The 14,698-nt window shown below is 37.8% G+C and overlaps 2 protein-coding genes across 4 annotated transcripts; both read left to right on the forward strand.

Moving 5' to 3' along the window:
* Positions 1 to 252: 252 nt before the first annotated feature.
* Positions 253 to 9,299, forward strand: LOC107693504 (aldehyde dehydrogenase family 16 member A1-like). 3 transcript variants are annotated; one of them, XM_016492917.1, is made up of 17 exons: positions 262 to 335; positions 550 to 647; positions 2,124 to 2,223; positions 2,321 to 2,447; positions 2,542 to 2,699; positions 2,822 to 2,899; positions 3,827 to 4,173; positions 4,602 to 4,760; positions 4,876 to 5,032; positions 5,556 to 5,631; positions 5,759 to 5,864; positions 6,044 to 6,174; positions 7,599 to 7,766; positions 7,878 to 8,082; positions 8,177 to 8,362; positions 8,544 to 8,669; positions 8,793 to 9,299. In XM_016492917.1, the coding sequence occupies exons 2-17, from the start codon at positions 561 to 563 to the stop codon at positions 8,967 to 8,969; spliced, it is 2,388 nt and encodes a 795-aa protein (XP_016348403.1). In that variant the 5' UTR covers positions 262 to 335; positions 550 to 560; the 3' UTR covers positions 8,970 to 9,299. The 3 variants fall into 3 exon arrangements, with proteins under 3 accessions (XP_016348402.1, XP_016348404.1, XP_016348403.1); XM_016492916.1 differs by having other exon boundaries at positions 253 to 647; positions 8,793 to 9,296; XM_016492918.1 differs by having other exon boundaries at positions 253 to 647; positions 2,324 to 2,447; positions 8,793 to 9,284.
* A 3,057-nt stretch (positions 9,300 to 12,356) lies between these two features.
* Positions 12,357 to 13,764, forward strand: LOC107693508 (ferritin, middle subunit-like). Its single transcript, XM_016492923.1, has 4 exons — positions 12,357 to 12,628; positions 12,841 to 12,987; positions 13,136 to 13,261; positions 13,362 to 13,764. Exons 1-4 carry the CDS (start codon positions 12,527 to 12,529, stop codon positions 13,518 to 13,520), a joined length of 534 nt encoding a protein of 177 aa, XP_016348409.1. The 5' UTR covers positions 12,357 to 12,526; the 3' UTR covers positions 13,521 to 13,764.
* The last annotated feature ends 934 nt before the right edge of the window (positions 13,765 to 14,698 follow it).

The raw sequence follows: 14,698 nt of genomic DNA on the forward strand, positions 1-14,698 counted from the left end.
GTTGTGTGTTTTCCATGTAATTCATTTCTAATTATTTAAAGTATATTTTATTACTTTAAAAGTAGCCTATTTTAGAATAAAATTACTGAAAATACACTATTTTGCAACAACTTGCAATGTAGTCTTGATAAAACTATGTTTATGTAATCTATGTTTTTTTCTTTTCTTTTTATTTGTTTTTTCTATGGTGTTCCATCCAGGCATTCCTTCAAATCGGGAAAAAAAAACAAGGTTCGCTCATTTTCGCTTTTTTGGCGGCTTGCTATTATATACCTTGTGCGATCTGGCAACACAATAACACAGGAAGAAATACCAGCCCTGACTTGAGAACTCGCGTTGAGTGCTCTTTTGAATTGTTTAATGTTTACTTACGTTTCTTCTTGCGATCGAGAATTCGTCAGGTCCTGCTTGTTGTTGTAGTTAGTACTGGACAGCTTTGCACATTTGATCTCTGTAATCAAGTGATAGAATCACTGCACACTCTGTATTATTATTTTATTTTGAATTGGCATATTTTTCAGAAGTCAGTAACAATTATTATTTCTATAGGTTAAATTGTTATGGCAGGTACTTCGACAAAGACTGTGCACGACATCTTTCAAAATATGGAGTATGGGCCATCCAGCACTAGCACGGCAACTGCACAGGTAAAGCGCTGATTCCTCGGGTACATTAACTTTGTATCTTAAATGCATTTTAATACATTGAATCGTCAGTTTGTTACTTATGTATCATTTAAAGCGTCAGAGCATATTGCCACCTTTTCACCCAATGTGTAAATGGTTTACATGTGGCCGTACATTAGGATGCAGACAACTCACGAGAAAAGCATGTGACAAGATGCTGGTTGTCCTCTTGCTGTAAATTTGCATTTAAAAACTATGCATGTCTCAAACGAGTTCACTTAAAAATGAAAATGTACTCATTACACATCCTTAACATGTACCAAGTCCATATGACGTTTTTCTTCTCAGGTGAAACACAAAATAACATCTTAGGCAGTTGCAAAGTGGCAGCATTAGTCACCAACTTTAGGCATCTTTTTGCCATGCAAATAAAGTGAAAGGTGACTGAGCTTGTCAATGTTTATATGTCTTATATCACACTTTATAAAAAGCCAAAGAGAAGTCATACAGGTTGGAACAACATTAGTATAAGTACATTTAATTTTCTTGTAAACTACACTTTTAAGTGCTGTGAGCTAGGGATATGCCGGTATCAAAATTTTATGTTGCGATTAATTGCTAATGCTTTTATCACGGTATACGGTATTATCACGGTGTTGAACTTTAGTTTTAAATAAGTGCTGTCATTATACAGTATAACAGGTTTAATAACTTTTTTCTTATAACAAAAATAACTGAACATTTAAATGCAATAAAGCAATACAGAAAAATGTATAAAGCGAAAAGTTTTACACAGATTAAAGTGCAAAATAACTATAAAGACCAATAGGTATCCCTTTACAATAAGACCTCATTAGTTAACCTTAGTTAATGCATTAACATTCACAATCAGCAATAGCTACATTTGCTACAGTCAGAGAGTGAAAGTTCCAGTGCGTCTCTCACATGTTCCGCCATGTGCTTCTCGTCCTCGCTTATTTACATCAGTGCGCACGCGTCTTTCACGCAGCATACAGCGGTGTTGTGCATTTTGACCAGTTGATGGGAAAAGTATTCTTAAAATGCATTCAAAATTCTGAATAACTTGTAATATATAATTATTCACGGTATTTAGAAGTGCCCACGATAACAATATCGTGCATATTCATTACCGTGATATATCGCATTACCGAATACCGGCACAAGTCTACTGTGAGCAGAGTTCAATATAGTTAGCTGTTCATGTACTTTGTGAGAGCCATATGTTCTATGAATGATCTACTGCAACCTTCACCCTGTTTTCACAAAGCCACTCTATTGGTTCTCTCAGAGAGGTGGAACAACCAAACTACAGTTTGTAAATCAAACATGTTTGTTGTTTGAATTATCAGAGAAATTAGAATTTTCAGTTCTTAATTTTAAAGTGTAATGTCACCCTTGCTGTCCAATTTGTGTGAGATATTCATTCCACTGAAACACAAACTCTGGAAGAGACCATTTTCTGTGTCATTCTCTCAGTCATGGCTGGTGAAACACTCTCGCGTTCTTGGCTTCTTCATTGATGGGAAATTTTTCAGTCCTGCAGATAGACAGACCCATGATGTGACTGATTCCAAAGGTATGCAATATTTGATCTTTTCCTTAAGTGCATATCTGTTATATAATCTGTCATGTAATGATAAGATATCTTCTCCTGCCCTCCTGTCTTTGTACAGCAGCGGTGGTCTGCAGCACTGTTTGTGCTAAAGATGAGGATGTTGCATCTGCTGCCTCATCTGCAGCTGGAGCCTTCAAAACCTGGAGTGAATTGAGCTGTTACCAAAGAGCCAAAGTGTTACTCAAGTACTAGAGCTTCACTTAAAATAATATCAGAAATAATTAACCTATCACAGTAATAGTCATGTTACATCATTATGAATATATGTCTGTGCCCCAGGTTGGCGAGTGTCCTGCAAAGACACAGTCAGTGTTTGTCTGAGCTGTGTGAGCTCTCTCAGTCTTCTACCTCTCCCGCTGTGCTCATTAGACTGGCCCAGTACTATGCCAGCTGGGCTCAACTACGAGACACGCTCATGCCTGAGTGGATCCCACAAGGTATGCCAGCGTTTGTTTGTGTATATGAGTCTGAGAGAAAGAACTTGTTGAAGACAGTGAGAAAATGTGTTGTAAGTAGGAGGCATGGTTGTAAGTCTCATGTCATGTTTTGTCTCCACTAGGCGTTGTGGCAGTGGTTGTTTCAGATGACTGTTCCGTCTACTATCTTCTGCTTAAGGTTTTGCCAGCTCTAGCTATGGGTGAGTCTTTCTCTTAAAACATGATATGATACATAATATATGAACAATAATATGATACTTTCTTTTCTGAGTTTCATATACTCTCCAGACATTCAAAGGATGAATGAAGTGACATAAAAAAAAAACAGAAGAAAAAATAAGATACAATTTTTATGTTTATTTTTTTAAATAACTTGCAGACAGCAGCAGTTAAGGCATGTGTTAACTTGTGTTGACAGTAATAAATCTGTGGTGCTTTCAAAAAATTGCGTTGTTGCAGATGCAGCCCTAATGGCACATAAATGACATGTTTCACATTTAAAGATAATACTGAGTTATAAATTAATTTTAAAAATCAATTTTGTACTTGACCTTAGTATTGATTGACTGTTTTGAACATCTTCCCTATGAAATTGTGTGTGTGGGGGGGGGGGAATTTTTAAAACCTTTTTCATTGGTTTTATTATTATTAGTTTTTATTAATAAAATATTTTAAATTTTTTATATTTTCCATTGTAATTTTAGTTAGTTTTATTCATTTTGTGTCTTTGTCATTTGATTGGTTTTGTTTTTAAAATATATCTATATAGTTTTTTTTTGTTTGTTTTTTTTTGTTGTTTTTTTGTTTTAGTACATTAAGTTAAACTAACTGAGAAATGTTTCCTTGGCACTAGCTGAAATAAAATGACTATTTCATTTTATTTTAGTTAATTTTTATTTTATTTTAAGTAACAATTTTTTATAGTTTTAGTTATAACTACAGTTAACTATAATTATAACCCTGCTTTAACAAATAGTATATACATTTATTATTTAAAATAGCTTAATTCATTAGAAGTTGTTACTCATAAATGTAAAAAACTAGTAATCCTTTCTGAATGAGATGTGAGGGTGCAAACCAAACCGTGGCTTAACCATTATTTATTTACATGTCTATTCATTTTCTAGGCAATGCTGTTATTGTGGTGCCTGGCAAGACTAGCACTCTTCCTGCCCTTCTGTTGGCTCAGCTGTTTATGGAGGCTGGAATCCCTGCCGGAGTGCTGAATGTGGTCTCAGGCAGTGAAGCATCACTGGGTGCCAAAGTGGCTCAAAATCCACAAGTGAACTACTTGACCTACAGTGGAAGACAACATACTGGAGAAGCCCTTGCTAAAGCAGTGGCTGGTTGCGGAGTTCCCATGTCTTTCTCTCTCTCACTTAGCTCTGTGTGCACTTTTATCATCTTTGATTCGGCAGACCTCGACAGTGCTGTGGATGGAGTGATAGAGCTGGCCTTCAAGAAGAAAAGAGATGTATGAAGAAAAAAATGCAGTTATTTTAAATTGTAACAATATTTCACACTATTGCTGTTTTACTGTATTTTGATCAAAAAAATGCAGCCTTGGAAAGCATAAGAAATTATTATCAAGAATATTTTTAAAAGTCTTAACTATTTTAGTATATACAGTATATATTTTACAAGTTTCCAAGGTTTTCAGCAAATAAAATAGGAAAATATTATGTGGTATTTCTGTATGTATTTAATATTTAGGTATCTAATATTTAATATATACTACTTGTTATTTATTTTAGTGCGTATTTTCAAAAAGAAAACCAGTTGACAGCACTTCTGCAGTACCGCCATAGTCTGCTAGGGGTGCTCATTGATTAAACTACTTGTCATGTATAAAACAAATATAATAATTATCTTTTTGCCTGCTTCTCTCTTTCTCTTGTCCAGTTCCAGTGGGTGCTCTGTGTGCAGGAATCAGTGTTGGACAGTGTTGTGGCCAAGCTGAAGTTAAGAATGACTGGGATGAAGTGTGTTCCACTTGCCACTGAGACTGACAGGAATCTTATAGATGCTGCAGTTCAGGAAGCCCAGCAGCAGGGGGCGACAGTGTGTGGACATTTAAGTTTAGATGTCACCAAATATTTTAGGATGGATTTTTTTGAAGCTTTTAATGGACGAATGCTTTCATCTTTGGGTTTTCTTGTTGTTTCATATCTTGTAGCTGATGCAGTCATGTCCACCTGCTTCTACTGGTGCTCTCTACCCCCCTACTGTACTGTGTGGACTGGCTCCTTCCTGCGAGTCTGTGATTTCACCTCCTCCAGGCCCTGTGCTGCCTCTCATATCCTTCAGGAGCTCTGCTGAGGGAGTTACACTCGGTGAGGCTGAAAAAAATAAGAACTGATTAATAAGACTTACTATCACAGTCTGGAGAAGTTGACGCTAGTTGCCGAAAGTCAGAGCCAGTCAGTCTGCAGATTTGAGTTGACAGATTTAATAGAAAATCGTGTAGTGTATGATGGTCACAGACTCCGATTTTTTTTTTAGCTTCAGATTATGATTCCATCCAGTCGGAGGATATCAGACATGTTTGATGTTTTCAGAACACACTGAACACACCGATTTTAGAACACATTGTTTTCATTTGTCATGCGTCTCCTAGCAACAAAGTGCATGTTTCTGCATGAGTTTGTTGTGATCTGAACAACTTGAAAGTCTAGTAGTGTGTGATCCTCAGTTGTGTAGTGTATGATGGCCAGTTCTCCTTTGTCACTCTTTACAATGTCGGTAAGTGTATGATGCCTAGTGTTTTAAAAATCTGTTCAGATTTTAAAAGTCATGTAGTGTATTCCAGCCTTTAAGTGAAAAGTTGAACGTTTTGTGATCTGTGGTTGTGTATAGGAAACCACAGTCCTTATGGTCAGGCGGCCTCCATCTGGACTGAAGATTTGACTCTGGCTTTGGAGTCTGCAAAGAGGTGCATCCATGCTTGATCAAGTACTTGGGCAACCATCAGTTGTCTTGATTTAATTTTGATCTTGATCTCTTACTTCCTTTGTTTTATCTCTTTTTCTCTCACACCCTCTCTTTTTCTGTCTCCATAGTCTGTGTGTAGGTTCAGTGTGGGTGAACTGTCATTCTGTAATGGATCCTGCATTGCCTCTGTGTGGACGGAGGGAGAGCGGGAACTGCACAGATGGAGGCAGAGAGGTACAGTATATTATGGTCACATGTTTAGTTTCGTGTACTAAGAATGGGATTCAATGTTGTCTATGCCATTGTTTCTGTTCCTTTGGGTTTCTGTACTATATTTCTGATTGGTTGTATGGTCTTGTTTGGTGACCAGTTCTGAATGTCTGACTCCTTTAGTGCTTTTTGTTCCTCTAAAGGGTCTGTATCAGTTCCTTCGGCCGTCACATTCACCCTCCTTCCCTCGCTCCAGTCCCAGCTCTATCAACTATGCTGATTTTGGCTCTGCAGCTTCCAAATTCATGATACCTGAAAGATTTGATCCTTCCAGGTGGGTGTGTTGTGGCTCATAGTTTAATGGTGAACTGCAAAGTGCATATAGGTTTTGTGTCATAAAGTGAACAGACTAGTTACAGATGGTATAAACATAAATATAATCAAAAGTCTGTCTTGAGAAGTATTTAGATTGGGTTTAGATTTTAGCACCAACACCTCATTTCTACAGGGTCATTCCGTAGTCAACTGAGCCAGAGTTTTGATTTTTGTCCTGGTGAAATATTTAATGTCATGGATGAATATTTACTGATCATTCCACTATTTTGTAGATAGTGTTTAGAACTGTAGAGGGGTCAAAATGACTTGAATTTGGAAAATGAAAAGATTTGGAGCCAAATTAAAGGGGGGAAATGACTTTAGAAAGGTGGCATAGAGCAAAATAGTTCTGTTAGTAAAACCTGTAGTCTTTAGGAATCTTTGTTGCATTGTATGCCAATGTTGAAAAACATTGTTGCATTGTATGGTTTTTGTGCTCTTTTTTGCAAAGTTTCAATAAAATCTCAATATCCTTTTAGATTCTGGTTCTTAAACCTCTTTGGTATCTTCATTTCTAAGGCCATATATGGTTCAATCCCAGTGATATGGGGATCTCAATGTAGCTCCAAGTGCAAGTTGTTGAATTTGACCCATTTTCAGTTTAAGCCAGAAGTATACTTCTCTTGTCCGCGTTCTAGTCAAGTCAAGTCACCTTTATTTGTATAGCGCTTTATACAATACTGATTGTGTCAAAGCAGCTTTACATTGTCAAACAGGAAAATAGTTTGTCAATAATGCAAGAAGACAATAACAGAGTCTGGGTTGCGGACAATTCGTGTGACGTAATTTGTTCATCTGTGCTCACAGTCAGTGCAGTGTGCTTTGAAAAGCTTGCGTAAGACAGAGCGGAACACAGAAAATAAACTATACCTGAACCTTTACCCAGGAAACTTCTGAAATTTGACACGGAATGACCCTGTACTAAAATCATAATATTTTTATTGATTTTCTTGGTATTGTAGTGACACTACCAGCAGCAAATTGTGTGGGACTTTCCACTCACCTCTCTCTTTGAAAATGAATTGTGGTGTTGCTGGAAAACATTTTTGAGCAGCTTCCTGTACTGTAGTTCACAATGCTTCACTACTTCCTTGCACTTCACTAACTACCTCTCTGCCCCATAGAAATCAAATCACAAAATACTGTAAAATGCACCCTGACTTCAAAATTGGTATTGATTTTCCTTTTTCCCTCTTTTTCTTTTTTTCTGTACCGATGAGTTGTGTAACATCAATTATATTATTTAATAGTATTACTGTATTTTTAGTACTTACCCTTTAGTACTTAAAATGTGGCTAAATGACCACTACTGCTGTCTGCTAAACTCAGACCTCCTCTTGTCTTCTTCTATGACCCATTTCTCTCTTTTTCTGTCTCTCACAGTGTCCCTCGCTTTTACTCCCAGTTCGTGGGTGGTCAGTTGCGTAAAGCTGACTCGGGCTGCAGCAGGTCAGTGTTGGCCCCTGGGGGCGCTGTACTGGCTCACTGCCCAGATGGAGGCAGAAAGGATGTTCGGAATGCAGTAGAGGCCGCCATTAAGGTCCAGCCAGGGTAGGAGCATATGAGAAAGTTATCATGAGGATAAAACAGATGGACCAAAACAAATTTAGGTCAACCTTTTTTTTTTAATAAAATAGTGACAGAACTACTGTGTTGTTACAGGTGGACGAAGAAAAGCCCCACTGCACGCTCTCAGTCACTTTATTCACTTGCTGACAGTCTAGATAAGAGGAGGCGGGACTTGGCTGTATCGATCCAGACTCAAACCGGCATCTCATTAGAAGAGGCAGAGAAAGAAGTGGAGCTTAGCGTCTCCAGACTCACTGATTGGGCTACACGTTGTGATAAAGAGCAGGGTGGAACTCCAGTAAGAACCTACATTATTTAGTATTAGAATGTTTGAATGATTAACCCAAGATTTCATTTGCCTGCTTTATAATTATGTGTACATCTCATTAAAGTTCCCACCCCAGACTGGTTCCGCCCTGTCAACTCCTGAGGCTTTAGGGGTGCTGGGAGTGATTCTCCCCAATTCCAAACCGCTGCTCTCTCTGGTGTCCTTGCTAGGGGCAGCTGTTGCCATGGGTAATGCTGTTATCATGGTGCCAAGTGAGAAATACCCTCTTCCATCTCTTGAATTTATCCAGGTTTGTTACATTTCAAATAAATAAATTTCTGTATATGTGTACATTTAAAGTGGTAGCAGTAGACACTTCACACTCACACTGTAATCTTCAGACTGCCTCCATAAACTTCAGGTTTTACAATTAATCTTCACGTTGCAATTCTTTGTTTGTAATGTATTCAACTTCTGTTTTTTGCTCAAAGGTCCTGCAGGCCTCTGATATCCCCGGAGGTCTGGTCAGTATAATAACAGGGGGCAGGGATCAGCTGACCCAGGCACTTGCCAACCACAGTGTGATTCAAAGCATTTGGTATTGGGGAAGTAAAGAGGTGAGGGGATTTTTACAAAGATGCTGTTCTATATAACTGTATAAGCATACAGGCCCGCTTTGAGCAAGCAAAATGTTCTGTCAGCACTGATCTTATTGTATGTATGGAACTTATTTTTGTCAGGGCTGTCAGTTTCTTCAATACTCCTGTGTCAGTCCCCTTAAACGTCTGTGGCTACACTGTGAAGAGGAGGAGGAGAGGGAAGCGGGACGAAACTGGACCAACTCGAATCCCTCTCTTCAAGAAGAGCTTTGGAGGAAGGCGGTGGTCTGGAAAAGTATTTGGATCCCTACTGCATAAAGCACTTATTGTTAAAGTTTTCCACAAGCCATTTGGACAAATGAAAGCGACCGGGCATGTTAGGAGAACTTCCAACATTTGTTTCACTTTCACAAAGTCATGTGAAATAAGGAAGATTACTTTTATCATTGTTCCCCATGACAGACAGTTGCATCTGACAAATAAAGAACTGTTATAACAAATCTAACTTGTTTATTGCAATATAGTAATTAGGTTTTATTACAAATGTAATTTTTTTTAAACATTATTATACATTACCTGTTGTCATATAGACATGTGTTGTTTGTTTAGAGTGCTTAAATGAAAACTGTGATTAAAAAATATTAAATGATCAGAAAACTGGCCCGAAATTAGTGGTACTCTGTTCCACTTAACCAAAAAAAAAAACCCGCAGTGGCAACCCATCCTTGATAGCACACATACATCATGGAGACATCTATTTGATGTTTGCGTTTACATCTGCAAAATGTATTTTTAGTGCGTTTGCTCATCTCCAATAAATCTTGAAGATGTTTATGATTTAGAATGTATATAAAACTGCGCTATAATATGTTTATCAGATGTTTTTACACATCGTGTTTCCCAGATCAAGCGCTTTTTAACAGACGTAGAGGAGAGTGGGGTAAGATGAGCCACTTTTTACTTATGTGGTCCTCAAGATAAGGGAAAATGATGCAGAAGTACAATCAAAGTATCTAAAGTAACTCCAGGATGTTTCCTATCATTTTAAATTATCAGAATGTATCTATGACAAAGGGTTCTAAAAATATGGCTTCTTATAAAAAAGTGTTCCTGTGGCTCAGTTTGCCCCAGGGTGGGGGTAAGTTGACCCGAGTCAATGAGTAAGATGAACCATCTGGTTGTAAACTGACCGTCTGACTGAATCTGGTTCAAACCCGTTAAATTTGAAAGATAATTTACCTCTTTTAAAAACGAATTTAATAATCAAATTTCCTTTTTCAAACAGTCTGATTTCTTAAAGCTAATGTAAACAACATAAAACCAACCAAATGAAAATTTCAATCTTTAATTGTTTGCATTTCTGAAACAATATGTTTAACACCAAAGTTGTAATCTTCCCAAAAACAGACTAAACAGAGAGTTTGCTGAGTAAAATTAAAATAAAAAAAACGAATTAGAATGAAGGAATAAATGTCAGTGAAACTAATGAACAATTTAGTCAAAATATTCTTGGCATGGTAGCTTTTCTGCAATGTCGAACAGGCCATTAGGGACTACAGGTGGAAAGATATATCTGATTATAATGTGATGAAAAGCATCTTCTGGTTCTTATCAGATATGGATTTGGTGCACTTGTACACTGTCCCTATCAAATAAACTACAAATAATAATATGTATATATGATAAACTAAATCAGTTGTGTACTATCACATTAAACTACCAGTTTATACTTCAGAGATTTAACTTAACTTCAGTGCCTTATGGTAGGGTAAGATAAAATGCTGGCTCAATTTACCCCACAGCATTTGGCTCGCTTTGCCCCATAGCTGCCATTTTAGAAAAAAACTAGCTTGCTTACTAATTTGCTTTGCAACGATTTGTATCGTGAAAATCGCTATACAAATAAAGAAGAAAAAAAAAAGATTTAACTTAACTTCAGTGCCTTATGGTAGGGTAAGATAAAATGCTGGCTCAATTTACCCCACAGCATTTGGCTCACTTTGCCCCATAGCTGCCATTTTGGAAAAAAAACAAGCTTACTTACTAATTCAGGCTAATATTTAGCTAAATGATTTACATGGTTTTATACATTGCTAAATCACTTATATGCATCATAAATATTTTTAGACCTGGATAAATTTACTTTGATGTAACAGCCATTACATATGTTATGCTAAAATATTACTTTGACAAGCCAAAAACAGTTTTTAAAGTAATTGGTTGCCTTCCACTCCTCCCTTGTGTTTCTTCTTTTCACACTCTGGCAGAAATTATGGGTGGTTTCAAAATATATGGTCACATGACAATAAAAGTGTACAGTTGGCAAGATACAGGGGGTGGGTCAACTTACCCACTGGCTCATCTTACCCCACTCTCCCCTACCTGTGCTATCTGGGAAGACTTAAGGTGCATCCCAAATCTCGTACTTATGCACTCTTCTATGACGTTTTGTAGTAAATAGTGCGAGTAGTGTGTTCAAACTGAAAATTCCAAAAAGAAAAAGTGCACTTTAAATACCCGATGATGCACTTGATGCAACCGAAAAAATGAAGTGTGTAATGTTGGACACTTCATGCACTCAACTGTCACAGCTTTAATTAAGTAGGGGGAGCGGTTATGACTCCGATTATGAATGACAAAATAACCTTATATAATTCATACGCTACATGGTTGAGTAGGTAGATGTATAGCGCGTCATTTGGGACGCAGCTTTAAAAAATAGCATATGACATTACGTGTCTCCTCATTCAGCAATAGATAGACACCCGTAACTACCCAAAAACGCACTCACGTCACGCATAAGGAAGTGAAAAGGCGAAAAGCTGCTGAGTTACAGTGAAACAGCACAATGCCACGTCTTGTGAGCGTACATGTTTTATTGCTGACAAAAGTGAGGTTTCGTGTGCAAATTATGACACCAAATGCTTAGTTACTGTCACCTTTGCATCTGAAGGCAGTTACTAAGTGAACAACAGAGCTCCATATAGCTGTTAGACGCCCATGATATTTACCATAGTATATACACAGCACAGCAAATTCAACGTTATTATGATGTTTTTAGATTAGCATCATGTTGGTTAAAATTAATTATTTACGCCGTATTAAACTTAATTGCACTATTTCAACACACTTTGATCCTTTGACCCCTGCAAACAAAGTCAAGTGTGCCAAGGAAGGCAAAGGGTCATTTAATCATTTCTGTAAATAGTTCAAGGTTCAACCTTAAATGTTTGCTGTGAAAATACAATGTGGCACAGGTGTCAGGTTGATTAAAAGCAAACAACATGCTGAATTATCATTTTAAAAAATCCCTTCATTCTAATTTCTGTACTTTGCCCAGTTAACGCGGATCTTAGAATAAAGTTTACTGTTCAATATTTTTTCTTTCTGTTTTATATATTTCATTGCATTACACCCCTGTAATTTAAATATATGCATGTTTAGTTACAAAACAACATCGAATGTACTGTTCTTAAATGTTTGATATTGTCTACATTTTGTCTACATATTACTCACACAAACCTATAATGTCAAATCTTTTCCTGTTGGATTCAGCTTGCTATTAGTTATGAAAATGGGAAAAATAATCTCCTTTGTCTACTGACTCTCAGCTGACTGTTTACCACTTCCTCATTCAGCTCGTTCTTTGATTGGCTGGTTTCAGTTTTACTGACGCGTCATGTTGTGAGCGTATATAAGATGAACGCACTCGCCTTGCGTTTCACAGCTTCAGGACGATCTGGAGAGGTTCTTGCTTCAACAGTGATTGAACGGAACTTCGATCTCGTTGGAATTTCCTTACGAAAACATCCCATTTCATATTTATTTTTTTACCAACATTTTGTTGTTAAAACGACAGAAAAAAATCCGCCGAAATGGATTCTCAGGTTCGCCAGAACTACGACCGCGATTGCGAGGCTATTATCAACAAGATGGTGAATTTGGAGCTTTACGCTGGATACACCTACACTTCCATGGCAAGTATCTAGTTTTTTTTTAATCCATATGCTAAACCGTATCTTTTGACGTTTTTTTTCCTCTTGGTTGCTACAGTGCATGCAAATTAGACTTCCAGCTTGTACTTCGTGTTTACTCTTGCGTTATTTTCACGACGCCACTAATCTGCGGTGAACGAGCTCGTCTCTCTTAGTGTTTTCAATCTTTTCCTTATCGATTTTGTTACTTTCAGGCTCACTACTTCAAACGGGATGACGTCGCCCTTCCTGGATTTGCCAAGTTCTTCAAGAAGAACAGTGAGGAGGAGCGCGAGCATGCTGAGAAATTCATGGAGTTCCAGAACAAGAGGGGTGGACGCATCGTCCTTCAGGACATCAAGGTGACTGCATTTGAAATGTGCCTTTTCTATGTTGAACGATTTGATAAGCAAAACTGGCTCTGGATCTATGCGTGTTTGTAAGGGCCTGTTGAATTGAAGGGAAGGGAGCGATCACGTGCTCACTGACCTGTTTTTGTCTCCTCTACAGAAACCTGAGCGAGATGAGTGGGACAATGGACTGACTGCTATGCAGTGCGCTCTTCAGTTGGAGAAGAACGTCAACCAGGCTCTGCTGGACCTGCATAAGGTCGCTTCTGAGAAGGGAGACCCTCATGTGAGTTATGAAGTCCATGTTTTAATGTACATTAATGCCTATGTCCCATCCTAATTTATTGAATTAAATGTCCTTGCATTTCCGATCTCTTGTCCAACAGCTGTGTGACTTCCTGGAGACTCACTACTTGGATGAGCAGGTTGAGGCCATCAAGAAGCTTGGTGACCACATCACCAACCTAACCAAGATGGATGCTGGCAACAACAGGATGGCAGAGTATCTTTTTGACAAGCACACCCTGGATGGCGACAGCAGCTAAATGCAGCCCTCTGATCATATGCATATTGCAAAACCTCCAGCTGTACTCTGCTTAACTCGATGTTATCACACATCTATGACTTTAAGAGGCTGAAAGGTTAACTTTTAGAGGCTACATTTTATAAGATGCTTAATAATTTAATCAGTCATCTTGTGGTTTAGTCATCAAGCTGATGCTTTTGTGTTTAATGTACACTAATTGGTTTTAACCAAGTGAATTTGGTGAATAAACATTTTTGGCTGGATTTACTGGTCTCTTTATTTGTTTTGAACAAATGGGTGTATTAGAGGTTAGTGAATACGAAAGTGATGTTTGAGCCAGCACTTATCTTTTAGCAGGTATGGATTTTTTTTTTTTCTCCCCCCCCCCCCCCCAGACTGGCCTACAAAAAAGGGTATTAAATTGTGACACTGTGTCGCTTATCAAAGTCTTTCCTGGATTAACTGATGCTATATGCTGCATATTGATTGACCCGCTAACTAATAACAGTTTATTGCAACAAGAGCATATATGCAGAAAATCAAATGATATCTGGTTATGATTTATATAAATCCACACATACTAGGATTGCTTACCAAGTGTGCAGTGATCTATAGTTGTTTTTAACAACTTTCCTTGTTGACTGAAAACAGTGAACTGTAAATCACCCTCACTTAGCCTATCTGGGCCCGTATTCTCACAGATTCTAAGAATCCTCTCAGAGCTCCCAATTTAGCTTAAATTTCTACGTAGGAGTCTTGGCTTAAGAGCAGTTCGGGACCAATCTGAGAGTTTGGCTGGTTGTTCAAGAAGGGGGAGAAAGAGAGTGCTTTTAGGGTTTATTATAAGCCTTCACTTTGAAATTACAGGTGTAATTTTTCCTATTTTACTCACACACATTATATACAGTATATGTGTATATATACAGTGGGTACGGAAAGTATTCAGACCCCCTTCAATTTTTCACTGTGTTATATTGCAGCCATTTGCTAAAATCATTTATGACAGACCCAAATCATCACTGCTGCATGTACAGCCACGTTCACAGCAGCAGAATATGCAGAATACAGTTGTCACTTGTCAGTCCTGTATTTGGGTCCTTAACATGGTTACGTTCACACAATACAGTTATTTACGGGGGTGACAACCGCATTCTATAACTGAACTCACATTTTCAGGACTCACAACTGTATTACAAC

The sequence above is a fragment of the Sinocyclocheilus anshuiensis genome, unplaced genomic scaffold, assembly GCF_001515605.1.
Source record: "Sinocyclocheilus anshuiensis isolate Anshui unplaced genomic scaffold, SAMN03320099.WGS_v1.1 scaffold1694, whole genome shotgun sequence".
In the NCBI taxonomy this organism is placed as follows: domain Eukaryota; kingdom Metazoa; phylum Chordata; class Actinopteri; order Cypriniformes; family Cyprinidae; genus Sinocyclocheilus; species Sinocyclocheilus anshuiensis.